The 21,688-nt window shown below is 49.8% G+C and overlaps 1 protein-coding gene across 4 annotated transcripts; it reads right to left on the bottom strand.

Moving 5' to 3' along the window:
- Window positions 1–207: 207 nt before the first annotated feature.
- CD300LF (CD300 molecule like family member f) lies at window positions 208–18,262 on the bottom strand. 4 transcript variants are annotated; one of them, XM_055408658.2, is made up of 7 exons: window positions 18,106–18,262; window positions 7,523–7,852; window positions 6,003–6,102; window positions 4,722–4,834; window positions 2,289–2,311; window positions 1,854–2,003; window positions 208–1,384 (listed from the first exon to the last, which is right to left on the bottom strand). In XM_055408658.2, exons 1-7 carry the CDS (start codon window positions 18,146–18,148, stop codon window positions 1,166–1,168), a joined length of 978 nt encoding a protein of 325 aa, XP_055264633.2. In that variant the 5' UTR covers window positions 18,149–18,262; the 3' UTR covers window positions 208–1,165. The 4 variants fall into 4 exon arrangements, with proteins under 4 accessions (XP_055264633.2, XP_055264635.2, XP_055264634.2 ...); XM_055408660.2 differs by having other exon boundaries at window positions 208–1,321; XM_055408659.2 differs by having other exon boundaries at window positions 6,003–6,048.
- Window positions 18,263–21,688: the final 3,426 nt, after the last annotated feature.

Below are 21,688 nucleotides of genomic sequence, written 5' to 3'. Positions count from 1 at the left end.
TTGCTGGGGTAAAACTTGGTAAGTCACTGAGCCTCTCTGTACCCAGATTCCTCATCTGTAAGGTGGGGACAGTAATGAAAGCATCTTCTTAGGGCTGTAACGAGGAATAAATTAGTTACCGCCGGTAAAGCATTTAGGGACGAGTGCCTGTCACAATAGTATATTTTTCCTATTGCTCCTATAACAAATTACCACAAACGCAGTGGCTTCGTGAAAATAATAATTTATTCTCCTGTAATTGTGGAGGCCAGAAGTAGGAAATCAGTCTCACTGGGCTAAAGTCAAGGTGTCAGACGGGCTGACTCTTCTGGGGGCCCAGGGAAGGCTCCGTTCCTGCCTCTTCCAGCTCCTGGAGGCTGTGGCATTCCCTGGATCCTGCCCATATCGTCCTGACCTCTGCTCCTACCACCATCACTGTCTTCTTCTCTTGACCTTCTCACTTCCCTCTTATAAGGATCCTTGGGCTTATATTTACAGCCCAGCTGGATATCCCAGAATAATCTCCCTATCCCCAAATCCTTGACTCTATTACATCTACACAGTCTCTTTCGCCCCAGAAGGTAATGTTCCCAAGTTCTGGGGATTTGGATCTGAATAACTTCAAGGACCATTATTCAGTCCACCATTCATGATAAAGTGAAAGCATGAGTTGCTCAGTCGTGTCCAACTCTTTGTGACCCTGTGGACTGTCCATGGACTCTCCAGGCAAGAATACTAAAGTGGGTTGCCATTCCCTTCTCCAGGGGATCTTCCCAATCCAGGGATCAAACCAGAGTCTCCTGCATTGCAGGCAGATTCTTTACGATCTGAGCCACCAGGGAAGCCCATCACCCGTGATAAGCAATAAATACAAGTGAATTACTGTTATTACCATTATCATACTGCTTACTCCCTCAGCAGCTCCAGATTGTATCCTCAACCCTGTGTCAAGCTGTGTGGGAGAGAACAGGATGTGGAAAGACCCCTGGCTAACTCTCAGAAGCTCCCTCAGACCAGACCCCAAGCCATCAGTCCAGAGCTGGCTGTGATGCCAGCTGCGTGAGTCAGAGACCTCAGTCACTGGCTGGTCCCCTGAGGGGACGGAGGGGGCAGAAAGCAGATGAATGGAGCAGGAAGGAACTCAGAGGTCTCAAGGGGGCTCAGAGAGGGGCCTCTGGGGCCAAGGCTAAGGCTTTCTGATGGCGCTGTACTCCGTGGACTCCTCAAGGATCCTACTGGGAGGCCGGGAGTTGAGGTGCTCCATGTTGCTGTAGGTCGGCTGTTCATCCAAGGCGTCCAAAGACAGAGCCGCGTAGGTGATGCTGTCCCTGGGAACTTCCGCCTGCAGTGAAGATGTCTTTGGGGTTAGAGGGGTGTAGGTGATGCTGTCCCTGAAAACGTCAGCCTGCAGTGAAGATGTCCTCAGGTTTAGAGGTGCTGGTCGGAGGCTGCCCATACATGGAGGAGGCCTTGGAGGACCCCAGGGAGACAGACCCTCCAGGACTTCTGGAGGCTTCTCCCAGGCCTTCCAGCCCCTCATCCCTCCACTCAGCCGGGCACCCTGCGCCCCAGTCATAGCAGAAGGCGCTCTCCCTCAATTCTGTGCCAGGGCAGCCCATTTTGCACAGAATACCGGGTCACTCGGCCGCACCCAGCATATGGACCGTGTCTGACCAGGCTCTGAGTCTCCAGCGCTGAGGTCTGGTATGGAGGTGATGCCAAAGGCCAAAAGCCCACAGGGGCTCTGCCAGCCAATCTTTCAATGGCTGCACCTTTGCTCAGCGCCCACCTTCCCACGTGGGCGAGAGAAAACCCGTCCTCAAAGGAGCCCCACTTCTGGTCCGAGCCCCACAGCATCCCCACTGAGCACGCACCGTGTTGGCATAGTCCACGTCCCCCAAGTAGGCCTGAGGGGAGGAGGAGGCTCTCCCAGAGGCCTTCTTCCGGGAGGAGCCAGAGGGCTTTTCAATCTGCGGCAGGTTCAGGTCTGCATAGCAGATGTCGCTCCCCGGGGGCTGAAGCGCCTAGGAGACAAGACACAGGTTCCTCTTCCATGGAGGGACTCGTGGCTCCCAGTTTCCTCTGCAACCTCCACTTTCTCTCAGCCTCCCACACCTGCCCCCTGCCAAGCCCTCCTCCCTTCTTGCTGATTCCAGCATCTTCCCAGGCCCCTTCCCAGCCCTTGCAGCTGGGTTGTGAGCATAGGGGCACTTGGGCACAGGGATTGGACCTCGGTGCTCCTGGGAGATGGAAAACAAGAAGCGGGGCAAGGTGTCCGGTTTCTGCTCTGACCTCGGGGACTCTCTTACCTGCACTGGGGATGTCCCAGCAGCTACAAGACAAAAACAACCAGAGTTAGAAAGCCCACTCAGAGACTCACCTGTGCCCCCAGGTCTGAGAAAGAAAGGAAGTGAGTTAGGCTTCAGGCTCAGAGAAAAGAGTGTGTGTGTGTGTGTGCCCTCAGTCTCTCAGTGGCATCCAACTCTTTTCAATCTCATGAACTGTCGCCCCGCCAGGCCCCTCAGGCCATGGAACTTCCCAGGCAAGGACACTGCAGCGGGTTGCCATTTCCTACCCCAGAGGATCTTGCTGACTCAGGGATCAAACCCGCATCTCCTGAACTGCAGGAAGATTCTTTACTGCTGAGCCACCTGAGAAGAGGCGTGGTTCTAATTCTCACCCCTCAGATGACAAACAAGGAGACCCCGGTCCATCTGTTCCCCACATCACAGAGCTGCATCGTCAGCTGCTCAGGGGGCCCTGCCAGCTATCAACTCCTTAGTTATTTAGTTATTAGGCTCAGCCTATAACTTCTGGAATTCTGCCCCTAACTCCACCATTTCTCAACCTGACTCTCATCTTTCAGGGGTCACCTCAAGTCACACCTACATTCCACAGCTACCCAGGCTGTCGAATCCCTCCCTTGCCGGCTCCCAGTGTATTTGATTTATGTCTGTCTCATCATCCTTCTGTGATAAAGAATCCACCTGCCAGTGTAGGAGACCCAGGTTCGATCCCTGGGTTGGGAAGACCCCTTTGGAGAAGGAAATGGCAACCCACTCCAGTATTCTTGCCTGGGAAAATCCCATGGACAGAGGAGGCTGGGGGGCTACAGTCCCTGGGGTCACACAAGAGTCGAACACAAGTGAACAACTAAACAACAAAACAACAAGACCCTTGTCCCACTGAATTCTGGTTAGTCTTCGGGTCAGATGTGGGCTGCTAGTGGCCGAGCCTGTTCTATGCTTTCCCGGTGCTGGCTGGACCAGGCACACAAGGACACCAGCAGTACAGCTTGCTCATGAGACAGGATTGTTCTAAGCTGCTCTCCAAGTGGAGTGCTTGAGCTGGGGCAGCACTGTATGGACCAGCTTTCAGTTGGTTCCTATTTCTTTATCTCCCTGCCATCTCCTGCACTTAGTTTTGGAGACTACAAAGAAATAATATAAACTACCCCCCCCCCAGGTTTTTAGGAGGGACAGAATGTATTTAGGTCACAGACAATACATTTGGGAGAAAATATGAGGAGCCAAGAGTCAGGCTCCCCTCTTCCCAAACTACAAGATTCCCCAGGCTGTGGGGAGGGGGCAGCGTTAAACAGGGCCCCGTGAGAGCTCGGGTCCCGCGGGATTCCGAGAAGGCGAAGGTGCAATCATTGTAAGAATGTGGAAGTGGAGCCAGACAGGAAAAGGGTTGGTTGAGGCCAAATCTCGTGACTGACAAGTGCAGACTCATGAGCCGGGGCCCTTCCCTAAAGTCTAAATTTACATAGAACGAGGAGGGTAGCTTGAGAAAAGGCTGGAGAAGAGGAAAAGCAAAAATAGGGCTGGGGTCGTCCCTGGTAGCTCAGTGATAAAGAATCCGCCTGCCAATGCAAAGACACAGGAGTTCGATCCCTGGTCCCGGAAGATCCCACATGCCTTGCGGCAACTAAGCCTATGCACCACAACTGGTGAGCCTGTACTCTGGAGCCCAGAAGCAATGGTTACTGAAGCCCTCAGCTGAAGCCCTCCCCTGAAGCCCCGGAGCCTGTGCTCTGCAACAGGAGAAGCCACCGCAATAAGAAGCCCGTGTACTGCAACTAGAGAGTCGCCTCTGCTCGCCGCACCTAGAGAAAAGCCTGAGCAGCAACAAAGACCCGGCATGGCCAAAAATAAATAAATAAAAATAGGAGTGGCCACCAGCCTTTCTGAGGAACCCAGAGGACTGTTTATGTGTGTGTCCGAGCACACGTATGCATTCATGTGTGGGCTGTGTTTGCTCCTGCATCCATGTCCATGTGTTCATGCACCTGTGTGTGTACACTCGCTCGTGTGTGCATACTTTCCTGCGGGTGTCTCCCCTGCCCCCATGTCAACTCAGTCCCTCCGTGACAACCACAGGAAGTGGTGGTCAAGACTCTAAAGGGTCTTGGTACCCTAGAAGGGCTGCCTGCCTAAGGTCATCGTCACCTCTGCCACAGAGAGCCAAATCAGGAAATGGACAGGGAGGCAGAGCGAAGAGGCAGGAAGAACAAGGAGGGATCTTCAAGGCAGACCTGACGTTGAAAGCTCCTGGGCTCACCTCCAAGCTCTGGCCCCTCAAACCACCAGCTGCTGTGACCTTCGGGACAGCAACCCTTCCGGAGTCTGCAGGCGATCCGTGGGTCCGTAGGCTCCGGGATGACCACGTGGGCCGTCAGTCCCACACACTGCTACCCAGCTCAGCCCAGCCCCAGCCCACCGTCGGCCCGGTCCCCTCACCTTTCTTCGGTCGCTTCGCCATTCTCCAAGCCACGAGCGAGGCCATTGTGAAGAGAAGCAGCAACAGCGCAAAGATGAGAGGGAGGAGGACTCTGAGCTCCAGGCCGTCGCCGCTGGAAACGACAGAGCCCCCACGGCTCACCTTCCTTCTTGACCTCATCCCACCCGCCTGGGGGCAGAGATGGCCACACACCCTTAGACCTTCCGACTGCAGGGCTGTGGTTTCCAGCCCGGGAAACCCCTACTACTGGGTGCCCTCAAAGATTTTTTCTTTTTCCTTTTCTTGGCTGCACCGCAGGGCTTATGGGATTTTAGTCCCCTGACCAGGGATTGAACCTACCCCCTCCGCAGTGAAATCATGGAATCCTAACCACTGAACCACCAGGGAGTTCTCCAAAGATTTTTTTTTTTAATATTTCATTTATTTGCGCTGAGTCTTAGCTGCATCAGGCAAACTCTTAATTGCAGCACATGGGATCTAGCTCCCTAACCAGGGATCAAACCCAAGGCCTCCACATTGGGAGCACAGAGTTCTAGCCACTGGACCACCAGGGAAGTCCTGGTTTAAAAAAAAAAAAATGGAGAGGAGGGTTCCACAGTGTTTCTGTGGGTCTGCAGGCCAAACGGAAATTGCAAGGCAAAGGCTCTGAAAAGGCTTTCCTACTTCTCTGCTTGCCCCCCGTGCAGGCTGAACAGCGTCCTTCACCCAGTAGTTAGTTCACTCAGAACCTGAGATCCGTTTGGAAGTAAGATCTTTGCAGAGGTCGTCAAGTTAAGACGAGGTCATGCTGGATCAGGATGGGCCCGAGTCTGGTGACTGGTGTACTTATAAAGGATAAATTGGTGGTCCAGTGGCTAAGACTCCTTGCTCCCAACGCAGCGGGGCCAGGTTCAATTCCTGGTCAGGGAACTAGATCCCACAGGTGGCAACTAAGGGTTTACAAACCACAGCTAAGACTCAGTGCAGTCAAATAAAAAAAAATTTTTAAGTGGGGGGAATAAGCCAAGGAATGCTCAGCTTACCAGTAGCCCCCAAAAGTGAGGAGACTGGCCTGGGACAAACTCTACTTCAGAGTCCCAAGAAGGAGCCAACCTGGCCACACCTTGGTTTCATTTCTGGCCTCCTGAGCTGTGAGAGCAAGTGAGAGGGGACCCTAGCATCCTTGAGCCCAAGAGTTTAGAGACAAGCTCTGGCTGGGACCTGGGACTACAAAGGGTTTCCCCTCCTAGGAGTTTGGGCCTAGTGGTCCACGAGGAATGGCAGCATCGGAGCTGGCTTACCTGTTGTTGGAGCTGTGGCCGGTCCCAGCTGAGGAGCGAACATTATCTTTTGTGTTGACAGTGGAGGTGGTGGGAGTGGTGGTCGGCACTGTAGTTGGTGCTTGGCATAGAGACCAGGTTATACACCACTATGCCTGTTCACCCACCCGCCTCCCTAATCGTGCCTCTGAGTCTGGTGGATGGGGGTTTGGGGAGCATGGGCCTCACTGCCCTGAGGAGTCTGAAGCAGGGCCAAGGGAGGGCCCAACAGCCCGGACTGCTCATTATCTCCCTGACCTCTAGGAGACTCAGAGCCTCAGAGGCAGTGGGGCTGGCACAAGTCAGGGAGGTTAGAGAGGCCCAGGGTGGCCTCAGGACAAGGGCAGCTGGAGGTCAGCTGAAATCGAATGCTCCAGCTGCTTATGCCGGGGCCTCGGCCAGTGCCTCCCCCATCTACTTATCCACAGCGGCAACCCACTCCAGTATCCTTTCAGGGAAATCCCATGGACAGAGGAGCCTCGTGGGCTACAGTCCGTGGGGTCACAAACAGTCTGACACGACTGAGCAACTGACCACGAAGGAGTCGACTGGGGGCGACCAGGCAGCTGACGCAGCCGAGATCTGCGGCTTCAAAGGTCAGGACCAGCCCTGAGCAAAATCCTGAGGTTCAGGAAGAGCCTGCACTTGGTGGACGGTATTAAGCTCCCACGATGGGGATAGTTCTCAGGAATGTTGTCAGGATCGAATGAGATAATGAACGTGTTGTACTTTGCAAGTGTAATGAACCTCACAGGTTCCAGGTGTGAGCGTGGGGGACGGTGACTGTTGACCGTGTACCCAGCCCCCCTGCCACACAGGTAAGCTGGTGTCATCTATCTGAGGATCAGCAGAAGCAGAGCCCAATAGATAAATTATGTCAAACCAAGATCGCTGAGCTAACATGCCCAGGAGTGTTTGCATTCTAGAAGGATTTAAGAAGAGAGCATCAGTCATCCCAAATGTGTAAATGGCTCATGATGGGGTTTCAGGCACTGGAAATACAGCCCTCTGACAGTGGATCCCTTTCCAGACCCCGAAATAAAGCACAGCATCTCTCACTGGGTTGGGTCTTTCCCCTGAGATGGGATATGGAACACTGGGTGGTAACAGCAGCTCTGAAGACCCAACCCTGAATTCCAGAAAGACCAGGAACACCCCCAGGGCACCAGGGGTCCCAGGAAAGCACTGGCAGGAATCGGGGGCTCCGCGTCCCACAGAGAAGGGTCCCTTGGCCCACGGGCTGACACTGGGACCATCACCTTCATCTCCTTGGGAACAGGCTCAGGCACTGACTGTGCAGGAAAACAGTGCGCCGGGAAAGCCTGATCCCGCGAGAAGGAGGCCCTGGAGCCAGGAGAGCATCGAGGGGAAGCCCTGTCCCTCCCAGCCCGGGTGGTCAGCGGGGGCTCCATGAGACCAGGACTCCCCCGCCCCTGTGACAGTCCCTCTGAGAGACAGAGCAGGCCCTGAAGAGACACGTCCACATACACACATACTCTTACCTGGGAAAATGGTCACTTCTACTTGATTCCCCAGGTCAGTTCCAACTCTCTCAATCCCACACCAGTAAGAGTCTGAATCGTCCAGCCTGAGCTTCTCCATGGTCACGGTGAACGAGCGGTCTTTCCAGTTGTCCTTGATGGACACACGGCCCTTCTTCACCTCCTTCTCTGATCCAATGGTTTTAACAACGAACCGACAGCTGCTCCAGGCAGCCCCCCGGCACCACCACTTCACGCTGCGCTCCCACCCAGGATCATATTGACACTGCACAGTCAGTGAGCCCTGCTCCACACCGCTCACTGCTCTGGGACCCGAGACGGCAGATGAGCCTGGAAACACAAATCCATGTACCTGTCACCTCCCGCCCTGGGGGCAGGGCCACAGCCTCCTGCATTGTGAACAGTCCAACCAGACCCAAGGGTCTCCTGAGCAGAGAAACAGTCAAGGAAGACAGATCAAGACAGACTTTTTGTCCTTCAAAATTCTAGCCAAAGTCACCAGGAAAACCCCGTGAAAGCAGAACTGCAGATCTCAGTGAACACAAACTGACACAGAGCGAGAGTTCCTTCCTATAAGTAACCCCTTGTCCCCTGTCTGTAGCCAGCAAGTCTTTCCATTTCCAGCAACGTCCATTTGCAGCCATCCCTGTGTTATTCTGGTCTGATGGGGAGGAAAGAGCAAAGGACCTATTTCCACAGGAGATGACTGTGCTGACGACCTCAGGAGGCCCAGTGGAAACACCCCCATCACCCAGCTCTGGAGACACTGTTCCTAATGGTTCTAATTGTGTCTATTGGTTCTACAGTAAACCAGCCTGGTAGGAAAGTGAAAAAGTGAAAGTGAAGTCGTTCAGTCCTGTCTAACTCTTTGCGACCCTGTGGACTGTAGCCTACCAGAATCCTCCATTCATGGGATTTTCCAGGCAAGAATACTAGAGTGGGTTGCCATTTCCTTCTCCAGGGGATCTTCCCAACCCACCTTTGAAACTGACCAAAAGAGTAATGCCCATCAGTTTCCCGGTGCTCTGGAATTTTTATTACCCAGATCCCCATTTCTTCCCACTGAGTTGCTTTGGCTGCTTTGTCAAAAAGCAAATATGTGAGTTCTTTATGGATGTTCCATTGATCTATCTTTATGAAGTTCCAATACTCTGGTCCCCTGATGCGAAGTCGCCTCATTAGAAAGCACTCTGACGTGGGGAAAGTTTGAAGGCAAACAGAGAAGGTGGCAGCACAGGTGGTTAGAGAGCATCACCAACTCAATGGACATGAATTTGAGCGAATTCCAGGAGATGGTGGCAGACCGAGGAGCCTGGTGTGCTGCGGTCCCTGGGCTCACAAAGAGCTGGACACGACCTAGCCACTGAACAACAACAACGCGAATCCATAGTGTCTTGAATACGACAGCCCTGCAGGAAGGCAAGTGTCAGAGAAGAGCAGCAGCATTTTCTGATATACGTGATCTCCTTGCTCTTTCTTTCACTCCCTCATCTTTGAAAGATTGGAGACACAGAGAAGCGTTTCTTTACTGCAAGGAAACAGCACCTCAAGCATCACGAAGAATGGCAGCTGGCACTAGCACTCGGCGTCAGAACCTGGGAAGTGCTGAGGACCTCGGCAGTCTGGAGAGGAGGTGCCCCTGGATGGGGTGGGGGTCACTTATCCCATTGTCCTCATGCAAGAAGCAGGGGATGTGGTTTCAGATCTTTACACTTTTAAGGAGTAGCTCAAAATCTGGGTTTGAGGTGGAATCTCTCTTTGAAACACCAGCTTAAATAGAAATAATAGCAATCGGGCCTGGACCTCCCAGACCCATCTGCCGGCAGACCAGCTGTGTTCTGCTTAGGGATATTTTAGAGCACTAAATGCATGTATTAGAAAAGTAAAGAGGACTTTACTATGTCAAACAGTTATTTTGAAAGTTAAAACAAAAAACAGAAGGAGGAGTAGGAAGAAAGAAAAAACTGGAAGAAAGGAAATAATGGAGGTAATAAAAATTAATGAAGTAGAGAGGCTTCCCTGGTGGCTCAGCGGTAAAGAATCTGCCTGCCAATGCAGGGACCCAGGGTCGATCCCTGACCACATGCCACATGGTCAACACACATTCGACTTTCTAAAAACTCTTAGCAGATTAAGAGTAGAACTTCCTTTATCTGATGAAGATTATCGAGTAAAAGCCTCAGCAAATACCGCAATGACTGTGAGATACTGGTGTGTACTTTATAATCGTCAACCTGGACACTGATTCTGTATCCACTTTTCTATACATGTTATCCATCTGTACGTGTTATTTTCTGAAGTTCTGACCAATGTAGTGAGACACAGAAAAATATAAAATATATCATTACTGGGGGAAAATAATAACATTTAGGGAAAATATTTAAATCTTCAATTTAAAGGGATTTTCATTTTTAATGAAATTCAGTACAGTGGCTAAAAACACAATAAATATATGAAAAATCAGTGGCTTTCCTGTAAACCACTAACAAGTAACCGTAAAATAAAATGGAAAAGTGCTCATTTACAATAGCAATAAACGTGTATTAAGCACCAAGGAATAACTTGAGCAGAAACAATTAGAACTTATAGAAAAAAATCATACACAAACACTTTGAAATTTTCTTGACCGACATAAAGGTTTATGCATAAAAGAGCTATATTATAATTCTGAATGAAAATGCTATATATTGCAAAAATTTTTTTCCTTCCCAAATACATTTAAAGATTTAACTCAAAAAGCCCCAGAACATTTTTAGAACGTGCATTTTTTTCAGATAACCTCTATCTATACGTGAGTGTGGTATATATGTGTGCACGGATAGCTGTCTATGCATGCAAGTGTGATAAATATTACATGTAAAGTATGCTAGAGGTTATCTGAATAAATGAAGAGATAAGAATTTTTAACATCCGAAAGTTGAGCAGTGAGTAAGGACTTGCCTGCCAGATATTAAAATGGTACCAGGCCTAATAAAGAAGCCAGCGTGGAAATCTAACAAGACTAGGTGAGCACCTCAATCGAACACAGTCAAGAGTCTAAAAACAGACCTAGTCTATTTAAGAATTTTACATATACCATAGGAAACTATGGCAGAAAGAGAAGAGAAACTAAAGAATCTCTTGATGAGGGTGAAAGAGTGAAAATGCTGGCTTAAAGCTCAGCATTCAAAAAAACTAAGATCATGACATCCGGTCCAGTCCTTTCATGGCAAGTAGATGGGGAAACAGTGAAATCAGTGGCAGATCTTATTTTCTGGGCTCCAAAATCACTGCAGACAGTGACTACAGCCACAAAGTTAAAAGATGCTTGCTCCTTGGAAGAAAAGCTTTGACAGTGCATTAAAAAGCAGAGACATCACTTTGCTGACAAAGGTCCAGATAGTCAAAGCTATGGCTTTCCCAGTAGTCATGTACAGATGTGAGAGTTGGACCTTTAAGAAGGCTGAGTGCCAAAGAATTGATGCTTTTGAATTTTGGTGCTGGAGAAGACTCTTGAGAGCCCCTTGGACAGCAAGAAGATCAATCCAGTCAATCCTAAAGGAAATCAGTCCTGAATACTCATTGAAAGGACTGATGCTGAGGCTTTGATACTTGGACCACCTGATGCAAAGAGCCAACCCACTGGGAAAGATCCTGATGCTGGGAAAGATTGAGGGCAGGAAGAGAGGGGGACAGCAGAGGATGAGATGGTTGGATAGCATCATCGACTCAAAGGACATGAGTTTGAGCAAACTCCAGGAGATAGTGGACAGGGAAGCCTGGACAAGCTGCAGTCCATGGAGTCGCAAAGAGTCGGGCACAACTTTGCAACTAAACAGCAACAATATAGAAAACTAAAGCGGTAAGCAGGGAAGGGAAGGGTTAGGGCACAACTCTCTCCTGTCACCTCTCAGTGTACTCCATTAGGTAAATGGAAAGAGATTAAGGAGGTCAGCATAAAACAGGAAAGCATTTCTAAAACTGGAAGAAAATAGAAGTGAATATTTATATAATTTCTAGATGACTGGGAGCAGTTCCGAAACTTGAAATTAACAAACGACAGGAAACAAAGGGTCAGTAGGGAATCTGACCACGTGCACTGCTGCTGCTGCTAGGTCACTTCAGTCGTGTCCGACTCTGTGCGACCCCATAGACGGCAGCCCACCAGGCTCCCCCATCGCTGGGATTCTCCAGGCAAGAATACTGGAGTGGGTGGACATACCAATTAAAAAGACTGAAAGACAAAGAACAGATTGAGACATATTGAGAACAAATCACATAGGAAGGGAGTAATAGTGTTTCTCTTTCTTTTAAGATTTTTTAATGTGGACCATTTTTAAAGGCTTTATTGCATGTTTTATGTTTTGAATTTTTGACCATGGGGCATGCTCCCCGACCAGGTATCGAACCTGCACTCGCTGCCTAGGGAGTCAGAGTCTTAACCACTGGACCACCAGGGAAGATACTATTCCCAATAGTGTCTCTCTCGATTAAGAATGTATAGAAGAAAAACATTTAAGACTCCGTTTGGAAAAGTGATGAGAGATAAGAAGCAAGTCACAAAGAAGGAATTCAGTGGCTAATAGAATTCAAGTGTTCAGTTTAAAGAACGTAACAAACAAGAAATGTGGAGGACAACACCACTTTTCACATATCAAATCAACCAAGTGTTGATGACTCGCCTTTTGCTGGCCGAGGCCAGGTGGTCCAGGCACTAGGAGAAGATGCTGGAAGGAGGGTAACTGGTTCAAATACACAGAAAGCCATAGGCAGTTTCGTGTGTCAGACACAGGCATGCCCTTTGCTCCAGCAATGACACGTCTAGGATTTAGCCCTCAGGAAACAATCGAGAGGCACAAAAAGGGAGCACACGAAGATTCACTACATAGTTAGCAAAAATAACGGAGACAAAACCCACTGCCATCAACTGGGGAAATAAGTACACAAGGAAATAATGCAAACACTGATAATGAGGCTCAGAAATATTTTTAATTATGTGGAAAATTCTCATATGAAGTGAAAATGAGGGTTTTTTAAATTATATACAGCATAATATCAACTAACTTTTTAAATGCATAAAAAAGATCAAAAATAAACTAGAATGTTAACAACTGGTTGCCTTGAGCAAGAAGACAGATATGAAGCTTTTTATTTTTCCTAATTCTTCATTTTTTTCTGTACTTTACTCTTTTTTTCCTGTACTTTCCCAAGTATCAATAACAAGAACTTATTACTTTCAACCAGTCCATTCTAAAGGAGATCAATCCTGGGTGTTCATTGGAAGGACTGATGCTAAAGCTGAAACTCCAATACTTTGGCCACCTCATGCGACGAGTTGACTCACTGGAAAAGACTCTGATGCTGGGAGGGATTGGGGGTGGGAGGAGAAGGGGACGACCGAGAATGAGATGGCTGGATGGCATCACCGACTCTGTGGACATGAGTTTGAGTGAACTCCGGGAGTTGGTGATAGACAGGGAGGCCTAGCGTGCTGTGATTCATGGGGTCACAAAGAGTCGGACACGACTGGGCAACTGAACTGAACTGAACTGATTACTTTCAAAATCATAGAAAAACAAATGTCTGGACAGGGTTGTTTAATAGTGTGGTGGGCCAAGTAACAGCCCCTAAAGATGTCCTAACACCCAAAACCTGTGAACACAATCAGCCTTACATGGCAAAAAGGGCTGTGCGGGTGTGATTGAATTAAGGAAAGTCCTTATCAGAGGGAGGCAGGAGAGTAGGGTCAGAGAAGGAGAGATGACCGTGGAGCGGGAGCTGCAGTGATGCGGGGCCACATCCCATGAGATCGGGCAGCCACTGGAAGTTAGCAAAGTCAAGGGGTTGAATTCTCCCCCTAGAGCCGCCAGGAGAAATGTCGTCCTGTTGACTCGTTTTAGACTTCTGATCTCTAGACTGTAATATTATAAATCTGTGTCCTTCTAAGCCCTAAGTTTGTGGTTGTTTGTCCCAGAGCCCTAGGACTCCAACACAGACGGCCACCTCATCTTTAGTTGCCACGACTCTAATGGCTTGTAGAGCATTTAGTTTTGAGCTTCCCTGGTAGTGCAGTGGTAAAGAACATGCCTGCCAATGCAGGAGACGTGGGTTCAATCCCTGGGTCAGGAAGATCCTCTGGAGTAGGAAATGGCAACCTGCTCCAGTATCCTAGCCTAGAGAATTCCATGGACAGAGGAGCCTGGTGGGCTACAGTCCATGGTTTCCCAGAGAGTCAGACATGACTGAGGACTGATCATGCCCGCACTGACGCTTGAACCATCCGTCCACTCCCTTCTCAGACCCCTCTTTGGGGTACCCACTCCCTATCAACCTTGGCAGAGCCCTGGCTCTGCTTTGGGGAACCGTCCTGGCTCAGAGGCAGCCCAGAGCTCCAAGAAGCAGCATCTTCCCTGGGCATGGCTACTCACAGCCTGGATGATGGAGAATAATCCTAGATCAGGTGGAAACTGAGACGCGGGGGGAGCGACAGGCAGGACTGGAGCCTGCCTCCAGCTCAGCAAGGGACCTCAGCTAGTCTCCGCTCTGGGTCATCTCTGCCACCACTTACGGTGAGGCCAAGTGGGACAAGGCAGCTAATTTTTCTCTGAAAAAAATTTGTGTTGTTGTTGCTTAGTTGCTAAGCTGTGTCCAACTTTTTTGTGACCCCATGGACTGTAGCCCAATAGGCTCCTCGGTCCATGGGATTTCCCAGGCAAGAATACTGGAGTGGGTTGCCACTTCCTTCTCCAGGGGGTCTTCCCGATCCAGGGATCGAACCCACCTCTCCTGCAATGGCAGGTGGATTCTTTATCACTGAGCCATAAAAGAGAGTCATTAAAAGTCTTGCTTCTCACAGAAAATGAATTGCTATAAAGCCCAGTGGAAAGTTTCTGGGTTGTTTTCTGCGTACTTTTGCAACAGTGAGCTGTCGAGAAGAAGGAAGCAGTGCTGGTTAAATGTGTTGCTTGTGATCGGAAGTCCTATGGTCGAGGCTGGTCACAGGTTAGCACCGAGGTTCACACCAGCAACTAGGTTCTTATCAGCACACAGCTGTGCCTGTTCCACTTCAGACAAACATTCCTGCTCTGTCTTAATCCCTCCCAAACCGTGTACACACACGCATGCACTACTCACGTCTGCTAGCCATCAAGTTCCCCTGTTCCAGACGTCAGGGGGAAGAACAAAACCCTCCCTGTGCTTGTCAGTCTGTCCCCTAACTTCTCACCCCAGATTGACCTCCTCCGTTTCCACCCTGAAACTCAAGGCTGAGCATCCACAAGCCATCTCCAGCCACCCACAAGCCACACATCTCTCTCCTCCTCTAAGACCTTCTCCCTTACAGATAAAAGCAACCCCCCTACCAGTGGCTCAGTGGGTAAAGAATCCGCCTGTAATACAGGAGACAGAGGACGTGGGTTCAATCCCTGGGTCAGGAAGATCCCTTGGAGGAAAAAATGGCAACCCACCCCAGTATTCTTGCCTGGAGAATTCCATGGACAGAAGAGTCTGGTGGGCTACAGTCCATGGGGTCACGAAGAACACACGGCACAGAACCTCCCAATCAGCCCCAACAGGAGCGTGTGGGGCCTGTAACAAAGGCCTTCTGTTGCTCAGATGTACCAAGGTCAAGCTCATTTCCATACGAGAGCCTTGCTGTCCCCTGTGCCTGAGAAACTTCCTCGATCTGAAGTACCTGCTCCTTCTTGTCCTCCAGGTCTCAGAGCAGGTAGCTCCCCCTCAGAGGGCTCCTTCTAAGCCCACACCATCGAAAGCACTCCTGCTGCCCCCTGAGTCAGGGCATGGCGCTTAGCTTTGCTCGCAGCATGCATCACTGCTTATAAGTATCACTTTCATTTCTACACCTGATGGACTGAATGATCAAAGCAGACCACGGAAAACAGTCACAGGTCACAAAGGACTGTCCGGTGCCTTCTGGAGCCTCAGATCCAAAGGCAACCACAGAAAGTTTTCTCAGGAGACCATAACTGCTCCTAACTCTTCTCTCTGCCCTTTGATTATTTTCTTATTGAGATATAATTCACACATCACGCAGTTCACCCTTTTAAGTTGTACAGTTCAGCGGTTTTGTGAGATACTCACGAAGCTGTACCAACGTCACCACTAATTCCAGAACGTAGTCATCACCCTAAGAGAGACCCCGTACAAAGGAGTCCCTCCCCATGACAGCCCCTGGGGACCACTCATCTACTGTCTCTATGAAGTTTCATATTCTAGACATTTCATATGCATGGAATAATACAACATACACCCTTTTGTGTTTGGATTCTTTACCAAGCTTAATGTTTTCCAGATTCATCCAGATTGTAGCGCGCGTCAGTACCTCCTTCGTTTTTATGACTAGCATACCATGGTATGAGTACCCCAAGTCTTAACGCATCCATCCATCAGTTGACAAGCACTTAGACTGTTTCCGTTATTCAGCTCCTATGAACTATGTTGCCGTGAACATTTGCATACACGTTTTTTACATGGACATATGTCTTCCATTCTCTTGGATATATACCTAGGCGTGGAATTGCTGGCTCATGTGGTAACCATACATTTAATATTTTCATGAATGTCAAATTGTTTTCCAAAGTGGCTGCACCATTTTACAATCCCATGAGCAATGTCCTCTTCAGGTAATGTTAACAGCCTCAATTGTTTGATTCTATGAAAGTAGAAGGACAAAGATTCGGAGGGTGGGATGGGATGGGCATTATAGCAATCATATTCTTCCCTGTCCATTGGATGCATTCACTCATACAACTAATGCTCACTATCTGTCTCAACTGGCCCTGTCATGGTTGTAGGCACAAAAATCCTGGCCCTCCTAAAGTTAATATTCTATCAAAGTGAGGGGAGGGAGAGGATAAACCATGGAGAAAAGTAATGCAAGGGAACTGCTTTTTTTTTTCCTTTCTTTTTGGCCACATCACATGGCATGTGGAACTTCCCCAGCCAGGAGTCAAACACAAGCCCCCTGCAGTGGAAGTGCAAAATCTTAACCACTGGACCATCAGGGAAGTCCAGAGAATGGCTATTTTCATTAGGGTCATCAATGATGGCTTCAGCAAGAAGCAAACACGGGAAGGAAGTGAGGACTGGAGGCTTGGCTCTCTGAAGAAGAGCACTGAGCAGATTGAACATCAAGGGCCTCGGGCCTGTGGCAGGAGTATGCCTGGCGTGTTCAAAGAACATCTAGGAGGCTGGGGTGGCTGGAAAGGGCTGAGCCAGGGGGAGCAGAGTGGAAGAGGAGCCCAGGAGATGGTGTGGAGGGAGACCCGGGTGGCGCCACCTGGCAGCCTCTGTGAGGACTTTGGATTTGTACTCCAGGATTGAGGTCATTGGACGGTTTTGACCAGAGAAGAGACAGGATCTGGCTTACACTTCAAAGGCTCACTATGGGATATGAGAGAAGTGATGGATGCCCCTGGGGTTCTGCCCGAGCACCTGAAAAGATGGAGTTGCCAAACACAAAGGTGGGAGAGAAAGGAGTTTGACGGAGGAGATGCGGTCAGGCCACATTTGAAATGTCAACATCTGGGACTTCCCTGGTGGTCCAGTGGTTGAGGTTCTGTGGGGACCCGGGTTCCTTCCCTGGTCCAGGAACTGAGAGCCCACAGCTCATGGTGTGGACAAAAAAGATAGAAATGTCAACATCTGAGTGAAGATGTCGAATGGAGAGCTGGATAGAAGGTTCTTGAGTTCAGGGAGATGTCCAGGCTGGGGATACAAAAATGGAGTCATCTCAGAGAGGAGGTGAGATCAACAAGAGGCTGACTCAGGAGCTCAGACACTGAGCTCTGCAGTCCCCCAACCTGTCAAAGCCAAGAAAATCCCCTTGGCTTTTAATCAAAACGAGATCCATGGACCTTCCCTGGCAGTCCAGCGGTTAAGACTCGAGCTTCTAACAAGTCTTAACCATGGGTTCAACCCTTGGTTGGGTGACTAAGATCCCTGGTCCCGCGTGGCATGGCCGCAAAAACAAAAAGGTCTCCATCAACTTCAAGTTGACTTCAACCCTCTGTCTCTGCTCACAGCCTAGCCCCCTTTTCCTCCTCATCCTACCAAGCTTACCGTCTCTCGACCTTTCCATTCTATTCCCTTCTTCCCCGAAAGCCTAGAACCATCTCTTCCACTCCATCAGGCAAATCCCCTGCTTCCCTTCCTTCCAGGTCCCCTTCACTCTCACCCCTTCTCCAGAGCCTTCCTTTGCTCATAACGCTTTCTGGAAGGTGAGAGCGGGGGTGCATACTCCCCATCTCCCCTGAGCAACCAGGGTGCCTCTGCTTCTCCCCCAACCGTGGAGGCCACCAGTCCGTCCATTCTGAAGGATCAGCCCCCAGAGGTCAGGAGTTATGCCTGGTGCTGGCTTCTCGTGAAGACCACGCTCCACCTTTCCGCATTGGCCGTGTGGGCCCTGAAACACTGAGCGCAGGGTTGAGTGGATGAAACCCACAGGCTCACGACTAGGAGGAACTGCTTAGAAACAGAGCTGGTGCCTCAGCAGGACGCCTTGCTGAGCCCCCTCTTTCCTCTGCCAGCTGCTTCCTCCTGTCCCATCAACTTTCCCCGGGTGAACGGACCCGGGCCCCGCTCACCTGAAAGCTGGAGGAAGAGGCAGAACAGCAGCAGCAGGTACATTTTGTCTCCGCACGGCTTCGGGTGCAGCGTGTCAGGGAGAGCCAGCTGCAACCTGCTTCGCTTCCAGCCCTTCTGCTTTCACTACTGTCACTCGCACTTCCTCTTTCGGTCCTTTCCCACTGGCGAATGAGCTGAAAAGCGGAAGGAGGTGGGATGGGTGAAATTTCAGGGCCATGCAAGAAACATTTGTGAATAAGCTTTTGAGAAATACCTCCCTGGCCGGAGCCTCAACAGGTTCTCTAAAAGGAGAACTCTGCTCCTTCTCGGCCTTGAAGGCTGCAGACCCGCTGGGTCTGAGCAGCTTTTACTCAGTCCTTCGCCCCTGGTGGGAAGATTGGGATGGGGGAGCCTGGTACCACTGGAGAAGGTGTGGAGAGCCAAAACTGATGGACACGATGGCCTACACGTGGGATTTCAAGCATAGCTGAATGCTCAGGAGCCCGGAAGCTCAGGAATTCTACTTAATCCCAGCGGGGCTTGGACCAAAGTCACAGGAGAGATTCTAGATTCCAAGCTAGACCAGAGATGGGAAGGAGAGGGTGAGGAAGTATCAAAACCCAGACGACTGGGGCTTCCCTGGTGGTGCAATGGTTAAGACTCCAAGGTTCCAGTACAGGGGGCAAGGGTTCAATCTCTGGTTGGGAAACTGAGATCCCATGCAGCTCATGGGGCAGCCGAAAAAAAATTTTAATAAATTAATTAATTAAAAAAAAAAAAAAAACAGAGTACCTACTAAAAGAAAAGGGCTCAATGACTAGGAATATGTGATCAGGGAACTCCTGGTCCAGTGGGCAAGAGGGGCCTCTGTCCTGAGAACATACCAGAAACTCTTATCACTGTGCCCAGCTGACACGGTGAGCATCTGTGAATATCGATTCTAGCCTGAATCCTCCAGAAACTTGTCAGTTATACCTTCCAGAAGAAACCAGCTCATTGTTCATGGCTATTCACCCCAGCACCTCACCCCCTCAACACACACTTTGGAATAACTACTTCTTGCAGTGGAAATAAAAGATGCACCCACCAGCTTCCCCCATCTGACTCCCTTTCTTTCTGACAACTCTGTGTTGTCAGAGTTGTCATCCTTCCCTCCCCTTCCCCTATCAGAATCCCAGCAAGACCTGAGATGAAGCCCAGAAATTAGGAAAGGATCAGACCTTTCCCAGATTTTGTTCCTGGAGCCACTCTTGCTGTGTGTCACACGTACCTGGTGATGTCTCAGGGATCGAGTGAGTCCCAAGGAGAGATCTGAGCCCCTTACGTCTTTATCAGGAGTGACTAGGTGTCCGAAGGGTTATTTGCATAGGAAAATGCAGCAGCTGATAAGCAAGGGTTCTCCAGGATGTGGCCAGAATTGGCTTCTCACATTATGTCCTTCCAGGCGGTCAAGTCAGGTCAATGATACAGAGTGAGAACTTGGTCAGCCTCCGTCCCTATCCTACTGCTCAACAGAGCCAACCTCAGCCTGTGACCCTGAATAGCTATCCTGAGAGACATTTGGCCTCAGCAAACAGAGACATCATTTGGCTTCCAGGGGAAATGACCGATGAGTTAAGTAAGATGGGGCACCCTGGAAAGCAAGGGGCACGTGCTTTGAGGGGTATGGGGTGATCTTTCCTTTCTCGTGCACAGTCAGTAAGAAGTGAAGAGTCTCTGAGCTGCTCCAAATTTCAGCCTGTGTCCTGGGGCTTCCTGGGTCAAAAACAGGGATTCTGCTTGGAATCAACCAAAGAGAATTCTCTGGGGACATCCCTGGTGATCCAGAGGTTAAGACATTTCCACACTTCCAGGGAAGATACCAATTTTTTTGTATCTTGATTGGGGTAGTGATTACATTGGCATATACATCTGTTAAAACTCTTTCACTTATACCCTACACTGAGGTTTTTATTGTACATAAATTATACCTCAGTAAAGCTTATTAAAAAGAAAGAAAAAAAGACTTCACCCTCCAATGCAGCCGGTGCAGGTTTAATCCCTGTTCAAGGAGCTAAGGCTCCACATACGTCATGACCATAAAACAGAAACAAAATTATAACAAATTCAATAAAGACTTTAAAAGTGGTCCATGTCATAAAAAGAGAGAATTCTCTGAATGTCTCTAAGTGGCAGCAAGTCCGTTCCTCTACACAAATGCCTCTGGGGACTAGAGGAGTGTCAGGCTACTCTGGGAGCCCTGTGTCTTCAATGACACACTTGAGGCTCTCCTCGTGGCTTGGCCATCGACATCTGCATGAGTCCATTACCCTGCTGGGCTCCCACGTCTCCATGTGTGAAGGAGGGGATTGGATGGATCGTCTGAGATTCCCCTGCTCTGAAGCACCTGTGTGTGTGAATGTGTGAATACATACACATGTGCATGTGTGCATGGGCATATGTGTGGTGTGTCACGTTTGTACCTGGGCCCGTGTGTTGGGAGCCGTGTTACGAGTGTGCATCGCACTGTGTGTGTTAGTGCAATGCGTGCACAGGCGTTGTTGTTCAGCTGCTGTGTTCGACTCTCTGCAACCCCACGGACTGTAGTACACTAGGCTCCTCTGCCCTCCACCATCTCCCAGGGTTTGCTCAAATTCTTGTCTACACGTGCAGTGTGTGTGTGTTGATGCCGTTGGTGGGTTGTTCTGACGACTAGGAACAGAAACTTGCACAAGCTACCTCTCTAGGTCACATTGGGCTGACAAAATACAATCTTTTTCTGGACGCAATCTTTTCAGGATCTTTACCAGGTGGCACTAGTGGTAAAGAACCCACCTGCCAATGTAGGAGACCTCAGAGATATAGGTTTGATCCCTGGGTCAGGAAGATCCCCTGGAGGAGGGCACGGCAACCTACTGCAGTACTCTTGCCTGGAGAATCCCATGGACAGAGGAGCCTGGCAGGTCCCAGTCCATGGGTCGCAGAGAGTCGGACACGACTGAAGTGACAGCACGCAGGCAGTGGGGGAGCCCCTGTATTGAAAGGGCTGGTTTCACTGGGTCTCTCCCACTCTGGAATAGAAGGTCCACGAAATGGCAGTTGCCAGGCCCACTGGAGAATTACAAAACCAAAGTCTAAACCAGGTGGACCTGAAGGAACTAAACCTCTCAGTGGAGAAGCAAATGCAAACAGTGCTTAGCCAGACATCATGGGACCAGAGCAGACAGCCGCCCAGAATCCAGGTGCCAACACTGGGCTGAATGGTGGCTCTGCCACTGGCATGACAATGGCTCCCCTCACTGGGGCTTCAAGCTTCTCACTTCTTTGTGAAAATGAGGAAGAGGCCACGAACCTGATGGAACTTAAATGTCAGATCCCCTCACTTGCCCAGGCCCCTATATCAAATTCTGTATTCGTATTTCTGGATTCTTTTTCCCTTTTGATTTATTTATTTGTCTGTGCTGGGTCTTAGTTGCTGTACCTGAGCTCTTTAGTTAGGGCAGGCACATGTGATCTAGTTCCCTGACCTGGATCGAGCCCTGGGACCCTGGGTTGGGAGCGCAGATCCTTAGTCACTGGACCAGCAGGAAGTCCCAGGATCCTTTTAAAAAGGGCCTCCAACAT

This window comes from Moschus berezovskii, chromosome 20 (assembly GCF_049115385.1).
Source record: "Moschus berezovskii isolate FMDL1 chromosome 20, NW_MosBer_1.0, whole genome shotgun sequence".
NCBI classification, from domain to species: Eukaryota; Metazoa; Chordata; class Mammalia; order Artiodactyla; family Moschidae; genus Moschus; species Moschus berezovskii.
This window is presented reverse-complemented; position numbering and strand designations above follow the sequence as displayed.

What these genes read in the sequence shown, in the direction of transcription:
- CD300LF (XM_055408658.2), bottom strand. Translation starts at nt 18,148, where the DNA reads ATGTACCTGCTGCTGCTGTTCTGCCTCTTCCTCCAGCTTTCAG. An exon ending in GGCGAAGCGACCGAAGAAAG is followed by an intron (nt 2,312 to 4,721) that starts GTGAGGGGACCG and finishes TTTGTCTTGTAG; the next exon opens with CTGCTGGGACATCCCCAGTG. An exon ending in CTGGGACATCCCCAGTGCAG is followed by an intron (nt 2,004 to 2,288) that starts GTAAGAGAGTCC and finishes CTTGTCTCCTAG; the next exon opens with GCGCTTCAGCCCCCGGGGAG.